Source organism: Ixodes scapularis, unplaced genomic scaffold (genome assembly GCF_016920785.2).
Source record: "Ixodes scapularis isolate PalLabHiFi unplaced genomic scaffold, ASM1692078v2 PGA_scaffold2__306_contigs__length_199485367, whole genome shotgun sequence".
In the NCBI taxonomy this organism is placed as follows: Eukaryota; Metazoa; Arthropoda; class Arachnida; order Ixodida; family Ixodidae; genus Ixodes; species Ixodes scapularis.
In genome coordinates this window covers 7,033,331-7,057,360 of record NW_024609857.1, presented here as the reverse complement: position 1 = coordinate 7,057,360, position 24,030 = coordinate 7,033,331, and the positions used below count along the sequence as shown (strand labels likewise).

Here is a 24,030-nt window from a genome sequence, read left to right as displayed (position 1 = left end):
GTGTGGCAACTGTGTTCGCTCTAGTAGTGGTGCAAAACTATCAATAGTACTATCGATAGACTCCATAGCCGCCAAAAATCTGACTATCGGTAGTAAAAAAAAAAACTATCGAGAGTCGACTATCGAAAAACTATCGATAGTCTACTATCGCAAAACTATCGATAGTACTATCGATAGTCGACTATCGAAACACTATCGGGAGTACTATCGAAAAACTATCGATCGTCGACTATCGAAAAACTATCGATATACTACCAAAAAACTATCGATAGTACTATCGATAGTTGACTATCGAAAACTATCGATAGTACTATCGATAGTCGACTATCAATAGTTCTGCGACACTATTGATAGTTTTTCCAAAACTATCGATAGTATCGACAGTCGATTTATCGATAGTTTTGCATCACCAGTGAGCAGCCGTGATAAACAGTAGTGTAATGCTCTTGTTGATATTGCTAAGTCGTTTGATCTCGATCAAGTGGTACATCAGTGTACTAGGGATAATTCAATTCTTGATCTCGTTTTCCTTAGTCATAGCATTACTTTGTCTGGTTTTGAGTGATCTGTATAGTAAGGGGTCTATCAAATCACAGTGCTGCTCTTGAGACGTTCAATATTCGTGTACTGCATGCAAATCCCGATATTGCCTCCTTTATAGACTTTCCTATAGACCAAATGACGTCTCCATTCTTGATTTCCTTAGTTTTTATTTTGATGAATTTGTTGCCCTAAGTAATGACTGTGACGTTGATGTGCTACTCAGTGAATTCTGCACGTCAGTCAGTGACTGCATTTCAAAGTTTGTTTCAGTCAAAACTAAAAAAAAAAGAATCTGTCACATTCTTGGATAACTAGGGAAGTGTTACAATACCACGCCGCGTTAAGAGGAATAAGAAACTAAAGCATAGTGCTAAACCAGTGGACGGATACCGTTTTGAATGTTTGAGGAAAATTCTTGAAGAAAAGATGGCTGCCGCAAAGGAGGTGCATTTTAATATAACACTGACTCAATTTATGAAGTCAAATCCAGCAAAGTTCTGGAGGTCCATCCTACCCAGAGATAAAACACCACGTAATTTCATTATTCAGAATAAAAGTGTTAATGACCCTTCTGACATTTCGAATAGCTTTAATGAATATTTTACGTCTGTTTATACTCTGGATAACGGCTGCGAACCTAGTTTTTGACCCACTATACCATGTCCACCGTTAACAGACATTCAGGTTAATGACTCTAATGTACTTAATTCGCTCCTGAACCTCGACTGTAAAAAGAGTTCAGGACCGGATGATATTCCAAATTCTTTTCTGCATCGTTACTCCGTCCCGACATCGAGATATGTAACTATAATTTTCCAAAAGTCTCTTTCATCCGGAATTGTTCCTCGACTTTGGAAATCAGCAAGAATAGTTCCCATTTTCAAATCCGATAATAAGCAGACTCTTCTGAATTATAGACCAATTTCTCTTACATCCTCTTGCAGCAAACTCCTCGAACACATAGTGTGTAAGCATATCTGCAATTATCTTAAAAATAATTCTTTACTCTATCCTCACCAAAACGGTTTTCGCCGTCTTTTCTCAACCACTACGCAGCTTCTGGAATTTACTCATGACATTGCTTCATCATTTGATAAAATAGAACAAGTTGATGCTATTTTTATTGACTATTCGAAGGTGTTTGATAAAGTCTCCCACCCAAGCTTCTTTTAAAGTTAAAAGTCATTCTTAAAAACTCCCTTCTGCTTGACTGGATTTAAGATTATTTGAATTGCAGGTCGCAGTTTGTTTCATTCGCGAATGCCTTCTCTTCGGAAGCTTCGGTTAGCTGAGGTGTACCTCACGGTTCGGTGTTAGGGCCTCTTTTATTTATTTTATATATAAATGATTTCGTAGAAAACATACCCGTTAAAATTCGTCTTTATGGAGATGACTGCATTCTGTACAATGGCATTTCGTCTCGTAATGATCAAGTGTTACTTAACGAATCCTCTACACGGCTGAAAAAACCCGAGACTGCGGGTTAATGACACAACACTGAAAAGTCTTTATATAGAGACTTCTCAGTGTTGTGTCGTTTACCCGCAGTCTCGGGGTTCTTCTAACCATGTGCAATGTACACCAGTTTGTTTGCGCATTTACATTTTGTTCATCCGTTTTTCCGTTTTTTTAATTGGAGCAAGAAATGGGCAAATGGATATTAACTTTGATAAGACTGTGTTTATGAGATTTACGAATAAGAGATCCCCTTTAGTTTTTAGCTATGGCATCGATGATGTCATTTTAAGCGAAGTTATGGTGTTCAAATATTTAGGTATTTTTTTCACGTTCAACCTAAGATGGGACAAGCATGTCGACTTTATTTGTTCTCGCGCCCTTAAAAAATTAGGTTATGTTAAACGTGCTCTTACGTACTCTACGTATGTTAAACGTACTTCGATTCCTCTTAATTATGTTGGAGTGATTTCAATTATAGAAAATCTCAGATTGTCCTCCTCAACAGGAGTGGATGGTATCAATTCAAAATTCCTCAAGAATACTAAATTTTGCTCATCCATAATATTAACTACGTTGTTCGAACAGTCATTCAAAGATGCCGTTCTTCCTCTCGACTGGAGGATAGGGAAGCTGGTACCTATACTCAAAGCTGGTAACAAGCATTCTGCTCATAATTACCGCCCAATCTCAATAACCAGCATACCTTGCAAACTACTTGAGCATGTCATCTTCTCCCACATTGTCAGCTTTTTAGAGTCTAACAATTTTTTTCAGCCCTTCCCAGCATGGATTTTGAAATACATTTTCATGTGAAACTCAGCTTCTCTCTTTCACCCATGACCTCCATTGCATTTTAGATCGAGGGTCCTAGGCAGACTGCATTTTCCTAGACTTTGCAAAATCATTCGATAAAGTGTCTCATAAACTTCTGATCCTGAAACTTTCCAAGCTTAACTTAGATCCTAACATACTTGCATGGATTCAATCTTTTCTGTCTGATCGCTCGCAATTTGTTACTGTCAATAATAGTAACTCATCTCTTGTATCTGTTACTTCCGGGGTTCCTCAGGGATCTGTTCTAGGGCCGTTGCTATTTTTAATTTATATTAACGATCCCCCGGTTAACATCTCGTCGTCTATGTGTCTGTTTGCTCACAACTGTGTCCTTTATCGTGAAATAATAGATAATCATGACACCAGTGTTCTACAGTCCGACATTAACACTATCATCGAGTGGTGTGATTTATGGTCAATGAGCGTTAACGCTAACAAATGTAAGTCTATGCGTGTATCTCGACAATCTTCTGACAATCCTAACTATTTTCTTGATCAGGTTTATATGGAGCCGGTGTCGTCTTATAAATACTTTGGCGTGCACATAACATCTATCATGGAAGAATCATATTCAGTATGTTTCCTCTAACGCTAACCGCATGTTAGGTTATGTTAAACGAAATTTTTCATTAGCTCCAGTTGCACTAAAGTTGACTCTTTATAAAACATTAATTCGTCCAAGGTTGGAATATGCAGCCTCTGTCTGGGATCCTGGACAAGTCACCCTCATCACTGCATTGGAAGCGATTCAAAACAGATCAGCTCGCTTTATCCTTTCTAACCACCACAACACGGCTAGCGTGACTGCCATGAAAGCTACTCTATCATTGCCGCCTTTAGCCTTGCGCCGTAGCATTTATCGCCTTTCTTTATTCCATAAGATTTATTTTCACAATTCTATCCTGCGCGACAAGTTAATATCCCGTCCTTTTTACGTTTCTTCTCGCAACGATCGCAATCACAAGGTTGGTATTCCAAATTCTAACACAACAACATTTCATTCATTGTTCGTCCCTCGTACATCACGAGAATGGAACCACCTTCCCGGGACAATTGCCACCATCACGGACTCTGACCTTTTCAAAACTGCAATTACTAATCTTTTATTTGTTGAGTGTGTTTAACTTATTTCTAGGCTTGTTTTCCTTTTCTGTATTTTTCTTTGCTCTCCCCCTCTGTAATGCCTCTGGCCTTGAGGGAAAATGAAATAAATAAATAAATAAATAAATGCTCTAGTAAAGAGGTTAAACTATGTTCTTATAAGACCCTTGTTAGGCCCACCTTGGAGTATGGATCTGTTGTTTGGGATCCTTATTTTAGAAAAGACATTAATATCATTAAATCTATCCAGGCCAAGGCTGTAAGGTTTATTTTGAATAGGTATGACAGTAATTTTTCGCCCTCGACTCCTGCGGCTTGCGCGCAGCGCGAGAAGGCCGATGCTAGAAGCAGCAGCAAGCTGCTTGCGCGCGCGCCAGCGGAGCATGCTCCGCTGGCACGCGCGCACAATAAGCGGAGCTTCGCGCGCACGCGCACACGCCAGGGGCGTGCACGACCCTGGCGTGCGCAGTTTTTATTGTTTGTTATATCGATCGTAATCTTATAATTAGCAGTACTTATAGCAAATCAGCGCGACATACGAGACAGAAGAACAAGCTTGGACACTTGACGACTGCGCCGGCCAGTTTTTCTATGTCTTCACGCTTTGGAAGCTGGTAATGCTGCCTCTTCACATGCTCGTTAATTCTTCTTAAGTACTTGCAGACCCAAAGTCTGCAATTTTTTTTTTATTTTTTTACTAAAACCAAAGGGCTTACCCAGTCGGTGCGGGAGTCTTCCTTTTTGATGATTGCCGCTTGTTCCACTTTTTGGAGCTCGTCGCAAAGAGGCTGACGGAGGGACAGGGGCACCCTCCGGGCTGGCTGGACGACGGGGGCGGCACCAGGCTGCAGCACCATGCTCTAGGGCTGCTTCAGGCAGTCTAAACAATCAAAAGGGTGCCTGAAGTCTTTGGCAGCCTTGTTCTCCTCCGAAGTTCTGATGGCGTCCACTGTGCGCTGCACAATTCCTAGCTTCGCTTGTGTTCAGTCCCAACCAATATGGCCCGGCGACCGTCTTTCACGACAAAGAACTTCACACTATCAGGGAGTTTTAGTAGACCGTGTTTCCCCCTCCGCTAAGCCCTCCGCAACGAAGAAACCGCCACCGCGCCTGCGCGCCGATGGCCTTGACTGTAGAGTTCCGGGTAGCGAAGGGGCTTAGCGGATGAGGAAACACGGTCTACTAAAACTTCCTATTAGCAGCCTTTCCGACGGTCACCTTCTGGCACGTAGTTCCAAAGTTTCTTATAAATCCTCCTGTGTACGATCGCAGGACAGAGCTACTGGGTTTCAACTCTTCTGGCGCTCGCAGCTTTTTGTACGCAAAAAAACGGTAACAGGCTGACTTGAGATCCGGTGTCAACTTTAAGAAGGACTTCTCGAGCAGAAACTTGAGCTTTGATGATCCAATCGTGTTTGCCGTTTTCGCCTCCTATCTCCAGAATGTCAAAGTCATCGCCGACGTCATGTTTGCTTACTTCACCAACTACGGTCGAGATAGGACAGCAAATAGCGAAATGATTAAGCTTCCGACATGGGCTTAACTCTTCTGGCGCTCGCAGCTTTTTTGTACACAGAAAACGGTAACATGCTGACTTGAGATCCGGTGTCAACTTTAAGAAGGACTTCTCGAATAGAAACTTGAGCTTTCCTTATCCAATCGTGTTTTTTTTCCCGTAGGCGGGACACCGTCTGACTTCGTGTCGCCGATTGCATTTTCCGTAGCGTAATTGTTTTTTGTCTTTTTGGTCCGCCTTGCTTTGTTGCAGTGCCACTTGTTGTGAGATAGCAACACTATACGGTCGGCCGCCTTGTTCCAGACTAAGTTTCGTTTCGCCAGGGATTCCGCTACTTTGCACATTTCTTCTGCCTTTAGCAACGTCAGACCCTGCTCGCGAAGCATTTTCTCGCAAAGTTTCGAATCATTCGTGCCGAACACGATCTGGTCCCTGATCATTGAGTCATGCAGTTCTCCGAAATTGCGCTGGGCGGCTACCTTTTTCAAGTCCCGAATAAACTTTTCGACGGGTTCTCCTTCGGCTTGCGCTCTTGGCGAAATACGTGGCGTTCGCGCACTCCATTGCTCACCTCGGCGAGGTATTCTTCAAACTTTCTGACGAGGGGTGCGTAGTCGTCCTGCTCTTCCCCGTCTTCAAACTTGAAGTTGTTGAAGACGTCGAGTGCTTCGTCGCCGGCGACGCTCAGCAGGACTGCAGCTTTTGCAGCTTCACTTCTTGGAGGTTCGTTCGATGCCGTAGCCTTCAGGAACAGCTCCACCTTCTGCTTGAAGCACTTCCAGTTTTTGAAGAGGTTGCCCGGCAGTTGTAAGGGCTCCGGCGTTTTGAGCTCATTCATCATCGTCACTGCGTCGTCCGACTACGCCGGGGCCCGCACCGGCCACTTCTGACACCATGTATTATAGGCGATAAAGGAGGCAGTCGACAGGATCGTGTGCAGAGCAACAAGAACGTAGTTTAATGGACGTGATAGTCGGGCGCACTGCGCTTGTCATGCGAGGCGCTGTACATGATACGCCTGATACACCTCCAATCCCTCCCGTCCCCAACTTCTCTCTCCCTTCCTCCTAACCCGGGGTGGCTGATTACAGCCACCAAACTTCAGTATCAGGTATACCTGGCACAGTATATCCGGGCAGCCCTAGAGTGGATTGCAGGAACAACTCTGGACTGAACCATCGTCCCCACTTGCCCCCCCCCCCCCCCCCCTTACGGGTCCAGTTCCAAGAGGGAGGGCAGCGGAACTCTATACCGAGGGCAGTGGCGGTCCTAAGGGGGGGGGGGGGGGGGGGGGGGCGAATGGGGCGACCCCCCCCCCCCCCCAAATCGATCGCTTTTTATAATTATTTTTTGTTTTACAGCCAAGCAAAAAGAGAGCACGTGTACAGTTTGCCAAGTGTGAATGAGGTTTTGAAAATTACTTCATTAATTCAATTATTGCTCATTTTCATTAGAAACCTTTCACTGCACTTTTTATATTTGTTATATAAAACCGCAGTCCTACGACACCTTTCAATGGAAAGTAGTAACATTTGTGAATAAATAAAAAAGTATATGTAATGTTGTACGATTGTGCACGTGTCGAATGTATTCAGCGCTAAAGCTATATTGCGAGCAAAGGTTTACATGTTGCGCATTTCCGACTTGCAAACAGTGATACTAATAAAAAAAAAAAAATCTTTATTCACAAAAAAGTGTGATGTCTCTTTTTTTGTTATTTAAGCAGCGATTTCGCCCCCCTAAAACCAATGTCTGGGACCGCCACTGACCGAGGGCCAATAAATACAATAAAGTTCTCTCTCTCTTCCCCAGAAGCGCTTTAAGACACACACGCGTCAAACATAAGCGAAACGTTGCTTTGAAAACGTGCTTTAATACGCTATTTTACACGTCGAATATATGTACAAAACATGGCTTAGACACTTGGTAATAAAACTAGCTACTATCTACACGTCGAGAAGACACAAATAACGCGTGACAAAAACGATTGCGCACGGCAGTTGGTTGTTCAACGCCCTGAGACTTCGTTGTAGAAACGTTCAGGAGCCAAGTTTGTATAGTGCTTCAAAGTCGATGTGAAAGACGTATAAATGCTATCAAATGCTACGCACTAAGCGCATAAGGTAACGCTCGCGGGTATTTTGACTGGGAAGAGTCCTGTCGCAAGCTAGGAAATCATTCCTGCGCAGTTTGTTTTATTTGATTTTTTTTTATGTCAAACAACTATTTACCCAACATCGTAGCTAATTGCAGTAATCGTTCGCTTTTCATGGAGTTCACAGTAGTTGACCATATCTTAAACACCTCACGTCCGGTGTGATCATTCATTCGGCGGCATAAAAATCCGGCCAGTCTTCAGAGTCTTCACATAAACATTCGACATCGACAACATCATTATACTGCGATGCACAAAAGTTACGGATGGAGATCTCAAAGTTTCCCCTCATGTACAGCTTACAATGAGGCACACGATATCAGTGCATAGACCACCATGGCCAACCAAATGAACGGATAGACACGCATTTCCGGCATGGACACTCTGAGCTCTGTTCGATGCTAACGGCATGATTGCATACTTCAAACTTGGTTGCCACGGTACAACCAAAAAGGTGTCGACGAGCTCGACGTTCGGTACAACAGGCAGTTTGAAACTGGAAAAGTTGGGGCTTTAGTCCTGGAGATGTGAGGCCGTGTATCACGTACCGACCTCCCTCGATGAAAAAAGAGCACTCATTGTAAACGAATAAGGCTCATAAAAAAGACACGAGATGCTTCGCGGGCGATTCTATTAGGAAAGATGGCTAGCTCGCACCACGTGGCTAAGAGTAAAGCGTTTCTTGCATGGCAATATAAAGTTGAACCGCCTCTTACGGAAGAGAGCATATGAAAAAAGGTGTAATCGTTGTCCAGTAGGTTGAGGTAGTCTTCGATGACTATTATGGCGAGGCATTCACTAAAAACGTCCCCCTCCCCCCTTCCCTCCCCCCCCCCCCCCCGCCCCCAAGAAAAAAAAAGCGTTGTTTAGATTATTACATGGATAATCCTAAGCACACACGAAGGGAAACTTGGTCGCGTGACTGCTTGCCGTGCATTCGATGGGATTGTAGAAGTGTGCCATATAAATAAGACAATAAGTTTTTTTGTTGTTCTGTCATAACGATGATTAATTCTACCACGTGGGATGAGTGATGGGCATGTAGAAGTTTGAATTCAACCGTTATTGCTTTAAATAAATAAGCTTCAAAGAGGTCGCGTTATTCGGTTTGGACTGACACTCTGGATAAGAAGCACACTCTAAGAAAGGAGAATAACAAATAACTGGGTGTCTGTGATGAAAAAGCTCGTTTAACCCGTAGGCGCGCTAAAGAATCGCGCGGAGTTCTATGTAGCACATAAACACCGCCTTGGTTGGACCTTGAACCAACATTCGCAAATCCTAGCTAAAAAAAAAAAAAAAAGATGGACACAAGAAACGTCGATCACATACCATTTACGTGGCAAGGATATATCCTATACAAAAGAGCAAAATGAACGAAACTTCGTACGTTACATGTTTGGTATAGTGTACACAAATCTCAGATCTTTGCTGTCCTTCATGACACCTTCACGTAGGAGGATTTGTTTCGGTAAAAAAAAACTTCGTTGCGGAAAGCCTGGAGTAAATTTACAAATCCGTTTCCTAAGAGGCGCAGTCAAGAAGTGCCCGCAAGTACCGGACTCATAGCATTGTCCATACACGGACAATTCAACGGCCTCTAGATTAGAGGGACTGGTGGCCAAGTGGGCTAGTGTACCGCAGCTCATGCGACATAGACCATTGTATAGGCTTCGTAGTGTTTTAAGCTAGGGTAAGACTCTTCACGGATGTGCGCAGCATAGCGAATCTCGTGGCTAGAATTCTGACAGACAAGCTATCTGCAAGGAACTTTTTTTTTTTTTTTTTTATGCAAACACTATTCACAAAGACGAATCTAGGCTATCTACTTATGAACGTAACTTGTAATTGCTTACATCACGCTTTGCAGAAGAGCCCGTCAATCTTGAACCATACACCAACGTTTGGCACTCTTCCCTCCAAAAATATTTTTGGTGGCACTGGCATCGCAGCAAACGACATTCGAGACATATAAGAGCAGCTTCCGCGATGATAACCAACACTTCCACGTGAACGCGCATGAAGGTCAAGCACTTGAAGCTCGTAAAGCAGCAAGCGGCCAGTTTGTACGCATGTCCCGGTACACCCTCCCTCAACGTGGAGCACCACACACACAAACCGCTGGCAACTCGGGATTCCACAGTACGACTCAGCACTTTGTCAGTGATGCAGTCAGGTGTCATTCGGCAGGTCACAGTCTGAGGAACGACGCACTCATCGACGAGTCGGGGTCGACGACGTGGCGGCAGTGGGTTGGTCTTGAGAGGAACGGTCGTCGGAGAACGGCGGCGGAGGACAGGACGCTTCCCTGGGATCCCGAGGGTCAGAGGCGGAAGTCCTTGACGCTTCTGGGCAGGAAGTTTGTTCCCTTCTGGCGCGGTCTCCGTCCGCGCTTGACGTGTCCGTTCTTTCCGATGGACAGGTACCAGCGCCAGCGGGTTCCCCGGGAATAGCGCATGGACGAGAACGTCGAGTAGGCGTTGGGCAGCTCGCTCAGCTGGAAGATGCACTTCTCCGAGCGCCGCTTCTGCGAGGTAAAAAGAAAGGAGAGGACGACGTTTGCACTTTCCATCGACTCCAGGGGGCGCTGTCGTTCAACCAAACTCCGCTTTCGTGCGAAATATTAAAATTTACTTATGTTATTTTATTTACTTATTTATTTTGTACTTTCAGATTTCGATGGCCCGAGGCAGGAGTGATTAATTACATGGCAAAGCACAACGTATAGAATCAGAACACGTAATTGGCATTACTGCAACGAGGAGGAGACAACAGTTTGAACGAATCATTATGCACCTGATCTGTTAACCGCAGCCTAATAGGGGCTGTTTCATTCGTCTATGCATCCAATAAAAATACTTAAAAACACCCGAAAAGTATGACGGAGAAATAATAATAAATGGTGCGCAAATGGTGCGCAAGTGGTGCTCGAGACAAGTGGTGCGCAAAGTTTTCTTCTCCGCATTGCCACAGAGCGATGCAAGGAAGCGAGAAGGCGTAGTGTCATACTCTCAGTTCTAAGCAACACGCCAAACTATAGAAACTATAGAACACTGTCTATAGTTCTAAGCAACACATCAAATTATAGAAAGTATAGACCACTATAGAAGAACACGTCAAACTATAGACCCCTATAGAACAACACGTCAAACTATAGACCACTATAGAACACAACTACAGAAGACAGAAGCTATAAAACACTGTTTTATTTATTGCAATGACGCGTTTTTATTCCAGGATATGCTGCAACGCACTCTTAAAAAAAAAATTGAAAAAGCCCCCCCCCCCCCCCCCCCCCCCCCCCCCCGATTTTTAACGATTACAGTCTCCGCTTCGTCCGATTTTAGAAAAAAATGAAGCTCTCCCGTACGACATGTTTGCCCTATTAGGATTACATAGTTTATGGAAGTACCGGATGATAGACAGATACGTACAAAAACCGCGTACGACGAACTCGCTTTTTATAGAGCTGGTAGCGCAAGTGAGAAGTGTATACGCTTCACATTTTAGTCAACCCGATTTGTTCCCCACCTTCGATGCATGTCTAGGCGTCCCAGATTTTTGAAGAGTGAAATATTGGTGTGAGTGTATGTGCGTATGTGAACCTGTGAGAATTGTATTAGATTCATTGAGTTGGACGCTGTGGTGATACCTCTGTGTATATAAGGATTTTAATAAATGATCACATCTATAATTGATGCCAAATATGAGTTGGGTGTGACCGCTACATGTAAACAGACTTCCACAAAGAATGTTCTGACTGCATGTGCAGTCAGAAGCGAAAACATGCATTTTGTTTGCAAATATTTTTGTTATAAAGATAAAAAAAAGGGATCGGTGGTCGAGTGGGCTAGCGCACACTATAGCTCGGAGCGCGTGGATCGCGTGGAGGATCCCTGGGTTCAATCCCCACCCCTGCCCGTTTCGATCTGGAAGTTCATCGCACTGGAGTGCAGTCGTGTATCACTACCGCGTGGTGTACCTTAAAGACTCCAGGCTGGCGGTTGTACCGCACTGGCTAAATTGCTCATCTACAGCTGAGAGACAAGACGCCCATTGAGGCTGACTAACTTCCAGCTGTATAAACATACACACAACACAATTACGCACACACAAAAAAAAAAAGACTTTATTTTTCGCGTAAATTGGAATTAAACTGGAAAGTTGTTATTTCCCCCCTCTGGAGCAAAACCTTAGACTAATGTTTGGGGTTTTAAAAAGCAGCAGAAAGTGCCAATTCTTTCATTTTCAAAGCGCGCGAAGGTTGACAATTTCTTGATTGTTTTTCTTGGGAACTCGAACCGAGAGGAGCATAAACCTTGCTTCTTTATAATTTCTGCATCTTCATTTTTTTTTTTTTTTCAGAAAGACTTACCTTCAACACAACCTGCTATTGACAAACCGAATAAATTTCGAAGAGGAAACATACTAGTAGCATATTTTTAATTTTTTTGCGGAAGCACAAATCTCTCTCGTGTTTCCTGTCTTGAAGTTTAGGAACCTGTGTGCAATTCTTTTTGTACTCAGTTTTCTTAATAAAAAAAGTGCTCGCATAAAAAAGTAATAAACAAACACCGATGAGATTTGAGGTTCAGTCAGTATACTAGTGCACACATGAATAGCACCGAAACCTGAGATTGTTCGGGGTAAGGATAATGAGCCCACACATTTCGAGGTTGATATCCCTTCCAAGCCTTGCATTCCTTCGAAGGTTCGGAGGTGTCGCCTTTTTTCCGGACATGTTTGATGACGTGCTGCTGACCCTAGGTCAGCTGCACTCTAAAAAAAAAAAAAGCCCGTGCGTCTACTTTCCCGCTCAACAATTGGAGAGCCAATCACCGAACCTTACGGAGGCAGTTCACCGAATGACAATGCCGAAACATATGTTTGGACCAAAAAACGCAGTCTGAGTTGTGACCTTAAGCAATGTAAGCGTGTCGTTTTGCACTGCTTAATGTCACAACTCAGACTGCGTTTTTTGGTCTAAACATATGTTTCGGCATCGTCATTCGCTGAGCTGCCTCCGTAAGGTTCGGTGATTGGCCCTCCGAGTGTTGTGCAGGGAAGTAGACGCACAGACTCTTTTTAGAGTGTGCACGCTACACCACAACGATTTTGGATCACCATTCGTTGGTACTGCTTTATTCGGATAAGCCCATGAGAAGGCGCCGCTCCGTATCGTGCTCCGATCAAATTTCACTGTCAAAAAGTAGCGAACGCCTATTTTCCACGTATAATTCTGTGACCAATCGGGGGGGAGGGGGAGGGGGGGGGGGGGAGGGGCGATCCCTCTTGCCCACCCCATTGGCTAAGAAGCTAATTAAAGCGATATTGTAACAATGATTGGTGCTTTGAGTACGTTGCAGTGAGATTTGCACTCGGGATTCTTTTTTTGAGTGTCGAGCGATTGGGACAGAAAAAAAAAAGAAAGAAAGAAAGAGAGAGAGAGAGAAAAAAAATTGGTCGCAGGTGCGGTCACAACAGAACAATGGACGTTATGAAATACCCAAAAGCTTAACTAATCATTACGTTGACCAAACAAAATGAATCATCTTTTCTTCTGGATTTTTACGCTTTTCACTTGGAAAAGACTCGAGAACTCTCTGATTCGCAACTGGAGGCGGCACTTTTTCGAGTGCCCCGGCTTATGCAAACCGTCGCAGTTGCGAAATATTGAGTGTGATATAAAGAAGGGAAACATAATAGCAAGTAGCGAATGGTGCAGCGGGGGCCACGATAACTCACGAGGACTTTGATGACACTACAATGCATCCGGAAGGAAAGCTACATCCAGCTGCTTTTCGACAAGCGACAGCTTCTGCAGCGACTCGGGACCGCGTACCGCGCAAAGCTGCTGAGCTCAGCGTTGCCATCCTGCGCCAAGTTGGATCACTGCTAGTGCGTGACAGCCGCAGAACAATGTTTCCTTTTCAAAGACAATTATAATAAAAAATAAAGAAAAAAAAGCTGCGTATTTTGCTTGACGCCCATTCGATTTCCTTGGAGTTGACGCCCAAAAACGGTTGGATTCTTTATTGGAAGAGACAAAAAACCTTCGTAATGAAATGTTAATAATTTGGTATGGCCCATATGTGCCGAGCAAATACCAAGCTCACTCTTGCTACGGATGTGTCTTTCTCGCCCCTCTCGTCTCTGAAATGCCTCAGAGAGTGAGGAAACGAATAAATAAATACTTATATTATGAACATTAAAGACACAAATATCGAAGTATTTACAGATGGTGAGGAACAAAAAAGGGTGGCTACGCCATGCTGCGCAGCTTTTGTTCACGGCACATCGTCTGTATTGTGGCAAGGTGGAAACTAATTGCATTTTATTTTGTTTCATTTGAGATGATGGTAAGTGCTGTATCGACGAAATATTATATGCATTTGTGAACAAGACACATCATCTAGGATCTATTCCCTTCACCGACAGAAGACTGAGCGCTTTCGGGTTTCCGATTGAATTTGCACAGTCATTGGCGCAGTCGAGCGCGGTCAACTTCACCTGCGGTCCTCGCGTTAAGTCTCTGTCATAGCCTCCTCTTACTCAAAAAGCCTGGCAGTTCGACGACGGAGTCATAGAATGCCCGGTCGCAGATTTAGAGCGCGAGGATCTGGTAGCACGGACCATCAAAGAGCCATTTCCCGGGGAACCTGGAGGTCAGTGCACAGCTTTTGCAGCGGCGAGAACCCGAAACACACTCGTTCGATTGGGAGAGGTGTGTTTCGGCGTCTCGCCGCAGCGGGGCGCCAGTCATGTGGCTCCCCTCTGATCCGTTGTGTGCCGCTTTACCTTTTCCATATTCGTGGCCGCTTCTCGTGGCAAAATGCCAGGTTTTGTCAGTATATAGGAGGCTATGGCTCTGCTCTACTCCGCCTTCGAGCAGCAAACGCGACATAGCGCAGCGCACACAGATACTGTTCGGTCGCAAATATCGAGTTTCTGCTCTCCGGCCAATAAAACGCGCGCGTTCTGCGCTACGCTACGTTCGCTGCTCTCAACGTCGGAGCCTATAACAGAGCCTGTAAGCGGGGTCTAAAGAAGCCGGTACCTGGATGCCACAGTTGGCAACGAACGGGTTTCGATTCACGCCGAGGCAGAGCCCTGACGCATCGGAGCTGGCGTCTGGGTTTGGGACCTCCTGCTAGGCAACTGCGGCTTTACCTGCCGATGTATTTTCCATGCAGCAGCTGCTGTGATATTCATCTATTTTGTTTTCACCACTCATCCAAAACACTCCGGAATGATGATGATGATGATGACAGCGCGGAAGAGAGCTAACCAATTGCACTCCTGTTCCATCTCTCTAAAGTTCCGAAAGACTTTCGGAAAAATTGATTTCGGCCGATCAACTACACTGATCGTAGTATTCCCGGGAAATATTAATTATAGATAGCAATAATAAAATAATAATGAACTCCAATCAGCAACTCGGGAACGTACACTTCTTGTTAAGTCCTAACATATGTGTTGGCCTCGAATCTTATGGACCACTCTTGAACAAAAAAAAATAAAAATATATATATATATATATACTGACCTTTTGCCCGCCATATTGAAGAAACGTAATATTCCCGAGGTTTGTAATAGTGTGATAACAATCGTACAAACCCGAACAAAAAAGTTTACTATCTTTTATAAATACCTTTCATTCCTGTGGAACCTCGTATAATCATACTGACTAAAGTATTAACTCCTGTAAAGTTGCCATTTCCCATTTACGCCGACACGTTGAGGAAAAACAATCTTAACAAACTCTCATGCTCATATAAGGCCGATTGTATGAGGCACATCGACCTAGCAAAAAAGCTAAACCGCTATGTCTCGCGATTTTGACTATATAGGTTTGGGGGCACTCCCCCCATGCATAGGTGGTATACGAGCACACCATTCGTAGACACCATGGCCTCTACCCGTATAACGAACACGGACGATGCCACTGGTCTTTTCTTTGCTAAAAGGGAGAAAGAGGAGACGAAGGACGAGGGCTCATGCGATACCACCGAGAGAACAAGCCCCCCGCATGCAAACGAGTTTGATTCGCGCAGCGACGCCTACCTTGCGTCACTCTCACCGTCATCGCGTCTTGGAGCGTTTCATAACGAGCTCGACGCTAGCAGGCGGCTTCACCAAGACGGACGCGTCTGCCACTTTGAGGCGACTCACGTCGAGCTTCACAGTGTTTCCCGCTTGGGGCGCGTCGGGAACCCACTAAAGATGACGTCATGAGCAGCCCTTGTCTTCTAGGTGCTCTTGGCTTATTGGAGAGCCCCGCTAGAAGTCTCTCGTGTCTTTCCGACGCCCTGTGGACGTGTACGGAAACGAGTTGTATGTATATATTAAAGATAGTTTCTTCCACTGGAAGCATTATAGCAACTAATTTTTGTTCCCATCGTTCTTTGCTAAGGATTATTTTCGGACGATTGGCGACGTATGAAGGAAGACTGTAGTCCCAGGCTAAACGCGGGGTTTAGTGTGTGTCTGTATGTTCAGCTAAGGTAAAATTCACGCTTCGGTTTAATATAGTTACAACATGGTTTGTGACTTTACGTGCCCGATAAATGGCACCATTGCCTTCTCCTGCTCACAAATTTTAGGATGAGAACCATAACAGCCGAAACGCTCCCCAGCTACCAACTACATAGTGTTATTGGGGAATTTTCCAACAAATAAAATTAAAATAGAAGGGTGCCAACCTGCGCTTGTGCTTGTTTTCTACCTTGTGTCCGTTTGTTAGTGGCTGCTGATACCACCGCGTAAGTATTGCGTCAGAAATAGAAGAACGCACTTCTGCTATCCCTGCGCGTGCGTATTCGAAACTCTGGAATAGGTTTATGTCGTGCGATTATTTACTGCCTTGTAAATTCTGCTTTGCACCGCGCGGCAACAGCATCGTGCGCGAAGGCAAACGAAAAACAAACAAAGAAACAAACAAACAAACAAACAAACAAACAAGACCCGGTCAAATTGCACCCTGCCACCAAGTTACTGGTTTGTTTACAACTTGTCTAGGCGAAGAAGCTAGGTTGAAAAAAAGAATACGGAAAGACAGGCTCAACCCGACTACAGACGAAGATCTCATTGAACTGGAGCAATCTTACATCGTTCTCCACCGCCTCAAAATCAAAGAAGACCGAATTTTTTCCGAGCCCTACACCAAACTACGAGTATAAACAACAAGAGGGAACCGAGATACGTTTGAAAAGAATGTCTGTGTTTTTTTTTTCTGTCTCTTCTTTTTGCTTTACTGCTCTCTGTCTCAAGTGGGTCCATATCACAAGAGCGAATGACATTTTAGCGAATGGCGACATTTGAGCGAATGGTCGTTTTAGCGAATAACGGGGGCGCGCGTTAACCCATCCGTCGCGCTGCGCTTTACGCCGCTTCGCGGCGACAGTCTGCGGCAACTCATTACAAAAATATGAACTCACTTGGCCCACCCGAAAACGCCGCTTCGCGGCGTCCGACTATTCGCTAAAGTGTCGTTCGATGAAACGTGGGCGTTCGCTAAAACGTCATTCGATCAAGTGAGTGCCTCCCGTCTCAAGTTTGCTAACCACAGAAACTAAACTAGAGGAAGTGCCTCCTAATTGCGCTTCTGCTCCGGATAAGGAACAATTTCGGTTACTGTTGCGCAGTTGTAGACCGTCTAGCGAAGCTAACGACAAAGGCTCGGATGTTCTCATCAAGACCGTCTGGACGGCGGAACGCTCGAGGGTCTGCGGGGATTTCCCTTTTTCGGAAGTTACACCGCACCTGCTCTCCGCTTTCTTGCTGCTTCGTACTTGGCCACGTTGTTTGGTCGAGTGCACTACACGGCCAAGCATCGATTTTTCCGAGGGGGTCAACGCTCGAGCGGAGACACACTAACTGCACTACAATGCCGGCGGACGTATGCAGCAACAAGAAGAAAAAATAAAAGCCCCCCCCCCCCCCCCTAGCGTTCGTTTTCGGATCTTCGGGTACTTCCGGTAATGTGCTCTTTCCCTTTCCCTCCTTCGCGTCTCGGCGTCTGCGTGCCCGTTCGTCTGCCGTATTGGGGCACCATTTCCTTGGGCGGTCTGATATAGTTACGACGAGGCGACGTTAGCGTGAATCAATGGCCGGGTCGACTTCCAGAAAGTCTCCCCGAGTGCTCTCTAACCAGGCGCTGTCTGGTCTGGGAGAGACATCGTTTGTCGTTCGGCGCCAGCGTTTCCAAGCTTGCTGCACTCCTTTCTTTTTTTTTCTTTTTTCTGTGCGATGATTTGTATCGAGTAACCGGCTTTTTGGTGGCCGTTATTCTCAGAAAAGAAACGGAGTCCCGCGTTTTTCTTCCGCGTTGAGTGTCTCTCTACGTTACGTCTCTAGCAACGTTCTCGAAATTGACAGGATTATGGTCGACTCGCTGAGTCAGTACCCTGAATCCCCCCGAACGGTATTTGCAATCGGCCAGTTGGTTCCAAGCAAGCTGTTACTTAGCGCTTCAGAGGGACGGACGGCTTTCCGTCTTTTACGCAGAAGAGCCGCGTAATATTTGGTTAACGGATATCACGTCAAGAGGTATAAATACACGCTACTTCTTTCCTTTCTGCTAATTCGTGCGCAGCGCCATACAAGTGTCATTTCTGTGCGATACAAATTGTTTGTAAGATATCAAGCAGGAGGAACACTTTCTCCAGCTAAGCGTTAGCGAATGTGTTTAGCCCAACGCTTGATGAAATATTGTTGTTCCCAGTCTTCGCATAACATTGAGAGCTAGCCCATGCAGACTCGCCTCCTGAGTGTAGTAACGTCTAAACCACTGTGGATTTTATAATTTTTTTTTATTACTTTGAACCCAACCTCGTCCACTTGTAAGTTAGACTGGGTTAAAATACAGAAAAATCGATCTGGAAGTCCCACTTATTTTATAAAGGATATATTTGAAGTTATATCTAGATAAAAGGCGCACTTGGTACTTCTTACAAGACATTCTTTGCAGCGCAGAGTAGTGGTGTAGCGATGCAGGTTTTAGAAAGGAAACAGCGGTGTAAAGAGCTAGCATCAACTGGAAGACGCCATGTCCTTTTCGGGAAGTACTCTTGGTCACTCGTGTTGGCTGGTGTTTATATTAAAAAATCCAACAATGAATCGAGGCAGTTTAACTCGTTGCCTACACACTTTTTCCTTCGAGGAACGTACAGCAAACTTTTATTTTAAAGAGGCAGTTTGCCTTAAAATAAAACAAAAACATTTCCTCGACTTTTAGGTGTCATATGTTCCTCTAAATCAGCACTTCTGGTCAGAGTCCAACTGACGCAAAGACGCCGAAGTTATTAGAATGCTTTGCTTGAAGGATTCGCACCGTTTTCATCACTCCTGTAACTGCCCATCAAACTATCGTCTGATTCCTAAAGATAGGAAAGGCGGAAGGATTCGTTGTCCCATATGCCCGAGCATTCTTCTCTTTCAAAAAGCTCTTGAATCTCTTCGTTGGCTAAAGCGCACATCCACACCAAATCCACGTTGTTTTAGCATGGACACTCACAAGCGAGTGTTTTTTTGAGGGGGGATAAACGGAGCGTCCTTTCTGTATCGAACAACAAAACAAACGAGCAAACTACCCAAGGTAAATGGAGCAACGGGGGTGGTTTTACCATCTGCCAGAAAGCGCCCTAAACGAGCGCCGAAACCGAAACGCGAGTCACACTCGTGGTTGGGCTTTATGGTTCATAAGGGGCAGGCAACGGATTAAAGTTAGCCACACTCTTCTCAGGGGTCTCAAAGCGTGCACTGCTCCTTGGAAACTGGCAACACCCATCGTGTGTACCCCCCTTTCCAGTTGTACTATAACACGATTGGGCGAGCACTCCCAAAGGCCACAAAACGTACCTCACTCGCCATGACGTACTATTCGAGAGGTAATTCTGTTACATAAACTTCTCCACCCCAATATTTACACGGCGCAAACAGCGCACGGAGCAATATTTTTCGCTAGCGGAGAGATCATTTGCCTGGCGCTCTACCGCGGAGAGCTGCTCCCCGGCGGTCGTCCCCTCCCCCCACGACAATACTGCACGCGAGGATGAGGGGTGCGAGACACATGTGGGCTGCACGAATGTTGTCTACATTGGCTTCTCCGCGGGCGTCTCTATGTAGAAAAAGGGGTGCGCACTGCACATGCTTGTTGTTGTGCGTGTCTGTGTGCACGAGCGCGGCGGAGGAAGACGCGTCGTCAGACTGCCGCTTATCTGATTGACGCCACCGGCGGGAGGTCGACGTTGCGGCGGCGGCGGCGACGCGAGGAATGGTGGGGCCCCCCCGGCCGTCGTTCCTTGAACTTGAACACTCCGAGTACTGCCAATCACGGGCGCATTGTTTTGATGCTCTCGTGCCGCCCGAACGTTGCCCGCCCGGGCCTCGCGTAGGGGGAGGGGCGGGGGAAGGGCATCGCCATATTGCGTTTCGATAAGGGGGGTACCGGCAGTGGCCGGAACCGAAGTGCACGCTTTGCTCGCCTTCCGATCCGCACGCTTGCACGCGCCGGAGACTGTGTAGCTCATTCTGTATGGCTCTGTGCGGGAGCAGTTACCGGAAGTCGTACTCTGCGAAGAGTCCCGAAGATTTTCGATGTCTCGCTCCCCCCCTCCGGCAATCGAATATCCCAAAAAGATCTCGCTTTTTTTTTTTCTTTTTTTCTCGCGTTGCATGGGGTCTGGAGCCCACTTTGCACGTACTGAGCGAGTCCAACCTGTCGAACGGGTCTACCTGCAACCTTAACTATTTTTTCCCGGATTCTTCGGGCGAGTAATAAAACAGGAAGCGTCATCGATGTGGCAGTAAACTGTTTCGAATGGTTTAAAACGCGCCCGGTTGGTATTGGCTCTACTTCTCTTAATCTTGCTCATGTTGCGGGTTGGTTTCAACGCCATGGGAATATCCTAGTATGTCGATTTGATGTGCAGCCGAGGAGTTTTCGAAACAGCTTGCCTTCTGAACCTAAGTATACGGCGTAGACTTCTTCACTGTGGAGTTTAGTTATAGAGTCGCTGTGGCCTAACGAAAACAGACCAATGGCTTCGTCCCATCGGGCCAATAAAAACCAGCATTCCCCTCAAAGTCGTGAAGGTAGAGACATTATAGAGACACAAATTCGCAAACAACAAAATTGAAAAAAAAGAAAGAAAAACACTAGAGGTTTATAGACATTTAGGATGTCTGGCTCATAGGCTAACCGTTTTGTAGGACAGGTGCGTACTAACACATCGCACTCAACATATGCATCGAAATTTAATCTTGCGTTTCTCAGTTGACAAAGGGAACATGCTTCGTTCAGTGCTGGTGACCAAAAACATGACCGCAAAATTGGTTGTTGGCTGCTTTTGACGATTAAAAATAAGTATAAAACACGGTGGGTTAAAACTTGAAAAATGCAGGGCGACAAAAAAAGAAAATATGTTTCGGTTTACGCGCTACAAGAATGACAAACCGCGGAGAAGTGCAAGTAAGAGTTGAGAGCTACGACGGAAGACTAAGTACAGCTAAATCGTTCATCGAAGAATAGCCTCTATACTTACAGCTCTAGAAATACAAATACAGGCACGCTGGTCGAGCTCTTCGCAAGAAAGAACCTGAGCACTAAGCCTTCACTCATTCTGATCGCACTCTCAGAAGCTTCTGCGTGCATACTATCCCGATATAAATACGAAACTACAATCATGGATCTTCTTCCGATCTGCTCGATCGGTATCAAGATCCAGTGGGCACGCCATATGAGTGGCGCAAAAGGTGAACGCTTCTCTAGCTGCCACTAAGACCGCATTCCCATTAAAACCTGAAACCGATCGTCCTTTTCATTGGTTGCCAACTTGCCACCGATCAAAAATGATTGGCGTTCGGAGCGACACGGAAACTCGAAAGAGTGTGCTAGTCCCCACGCCATTTGATTTCGTCTCCGTGGGGGATACTTGTGACCGCAGCCTGTGGCCGACCGTAACCGGCAAGCATCGCTTCGGGATTGGCTTCGGTTATTAATAACCAATCAGTGCGGTGATATTATTGGTTACAAATTATACATTTATATAAATTGACACTAGTTTAGCGCACCCGATGATATTCGTGTCATTCAACCGGCTAGACGTGCGGAACTTTGAGTGTACTAAAACGGGGCACTGTTCACAAACACCATCAGTTGGAGAATGCGCTAAATGCGCAAAGCTTGGACAACCATATTCAGGGTTTTTGTTTCGTAATTTGTTTTTCTGCGTACTTATTGTTTAATTCTGCAATATCATTGGCTGTGTTCGTCCTTTCATTTGTCTTGCGTTTGTTTAGATATGAACGTTCACCAGCTAGCTTGCGCCATAACCCTTATCTCAATTACGAACTTACTACACATATACTAGGATTTACTACGAGCCCAACACTCGAATATGAGCAGGGTCACAACAGTGGTGTTATAAACAAATCTACGACGCCGACCTCATTTTCGTTCTCCACACGAATAGCCTGACAGCGACTCTTAAGAATCAGGACTACAGAACACGGAGAGTCTCTATTAAACAGTCAATGGGATTGCGTCATTAGACGATGAGAAAGCCGAACAGCGAATGCCCAAGCGTGAAGATAAGTGAAGAACCGCGAGTCTTAAGCTGTCGGCGGAAGGAGTCGCCGGGCGTACCTGTCCCGAGAGCTGTCCCTTCCGGTTCATGCAGAGGTAGCGTTTGCTGACCACTCCGCGGATGCTGTACAGCTTCACGGCCACGGCGTTCATCTCCAGGACCGCTGCAAAGGGGCAGACGAGAAGAAACTGTTAGGGAACATCTTCGGAACCGAAAGTTTGGGGCACACCTTCCCTAGTCCATGGGTTATATATACCGAACCGCGACGCACTAGAAAAGTCAACTATTGGTCGACATTCTTGAAAAATGAGAAAATTGGCCGGAAGATTGCTCCAAATGAGCAATGCTGAATGACAGATATATACGATATCCCCACTAGATCTAGAGGAAGCTTTGACAGACATGAGTAGGTACACCGCGACGACAGTCACACTCCCGTTCGCTTATACTTTTTGACAGAACATCTGCACCCAATCGTCAGGATCGCGACATTCAACAGTACGGCACTCCCAGTGATGGAAGTACCACGACATTTGCGGCAAATCTCGCCATAAACGAAAGTGTGCTACATCTTGCGCCAAAATGCCACTTTTGCTAAGATTTTCACCACGCCTGTGCCAAAATAAACTTACTAAGCAAAACAAAAAGAAAAAAAAAAGGAAAAGTATTGATATTGTTTGGCCCTAGTATCCAGGGAAGTAAGAGGAAATTAAATTAATACAAATACGTATTTAACAATGTATAAGCACTCAACGTAGAGTTCGATTCATCTTAGGTCAGAGCACAGTCGCTGATACATACAACCACAAACACACACGCTAAAAGCGCAAGTCAAGGGACATTGGCTGCACTTGATTGGTTTAGTCGATAAAAGAACACGCACACGATGATGAACGAATGCCATGATTCCGCGTTTTGACGCTGTTCGGTTGGCCCCATTCACTCGTAGAGTCGGCTGCGCTTTGAATTAAGGTGAAACGCAGTTTAGATATTGCTTGTCAGCCGCGCGGGCCGCTTGATGCGCTGGCGGGCTGGTCGCCGACATCGTCTAAATTTATAGACGATGTCAGCGATGTCAGGAGCTGAACGCCGCGAGAAAACATTTCAACATTAGTAGGATGACGGCTAATAAGACAGAACCAGAGCCTTGTCGTCCTGATGCGATCACTTGATCATGTCTGTCGCATGCCACCGTGCCGGCGGCCGCTTCTCACCAGCGCGCTCGCGTCGAGCTTTGCCACTTTACACCGGAGTGCTAGGAGCAGCCCCTGACATGGCTGAGCGCCTGGTTCAGCGCGATAGGCTCGGAAATTATGCCCAGGCCTCTCCAAGTATACCTTCTTCGTCTTGATTTTAAGTTCATGTCTAATTTAAAGAAAAAAAAAAAAAAGTGCGCAAGAATACACACACAAAAAACGCGGGTTTATATATATTTGAATAGATGAGGTAGTCAAGATAGTTCCCGTGCAGCGTCGATCCAGAGAGAATCAAACTTTCATTTAACTCTGGTTTTAACGCCGCTAAAGAGCAGTGTCACTTTTAAAGCGGAAGTGTAGGTTTTCATAATAGTTGTGAGCGGTTGTTCGTGCAGTGCATGATGTTTGAGTATCAAGTTTGGTTGGTTCATAAAACTTGGAAAGGGGAGGGGATGCATGCTTATTGATAGACATACTTTAGCGGATATGCTGGTTTTCGCGGGAATTTTACAGGACTTATATTTACGGGGTAAAAAAACTACCGGGTGTAGAAGTGGGAGGGGAGGGAGGTTTTATATGATTCATTTTTCAACCATTTTTGACTACTCAAGGTAAATGGAACCTACTCTGACCAGAACA

The 24,030-nt window shown here is 45.4% G+C and overlaps 1 protein-coding gene across 1 annotated transcript; it reads right to left on the bottom strand.

The window, feature by feature from the left end:
• Positions 1–9,378: 9,378 nt before the first annotated feature.
• On the bottom strand, positions 9,379–22,728 carry LOC8051672. The gene is made up of 3 exons (XM_042292159.1): positions 22,721–22,728; positions 22,255–22,358; positions 9,379–10,134 (listed from the first exon to the last, which is right to left on the bottom strand). The coding sequence occupies exons 1-3, from the start codon at positions 22,726–22,728 to the stop codon at positions 9,437–9,439; spliced, it is 810 nt and encodes a 269-aa protein (XP_042148093.1). The 3' UTR covers positions 9,379–9,436.
• Between the last annotated feature and the right edge of the window lie 1,302 nt (positions 22,729–24,030).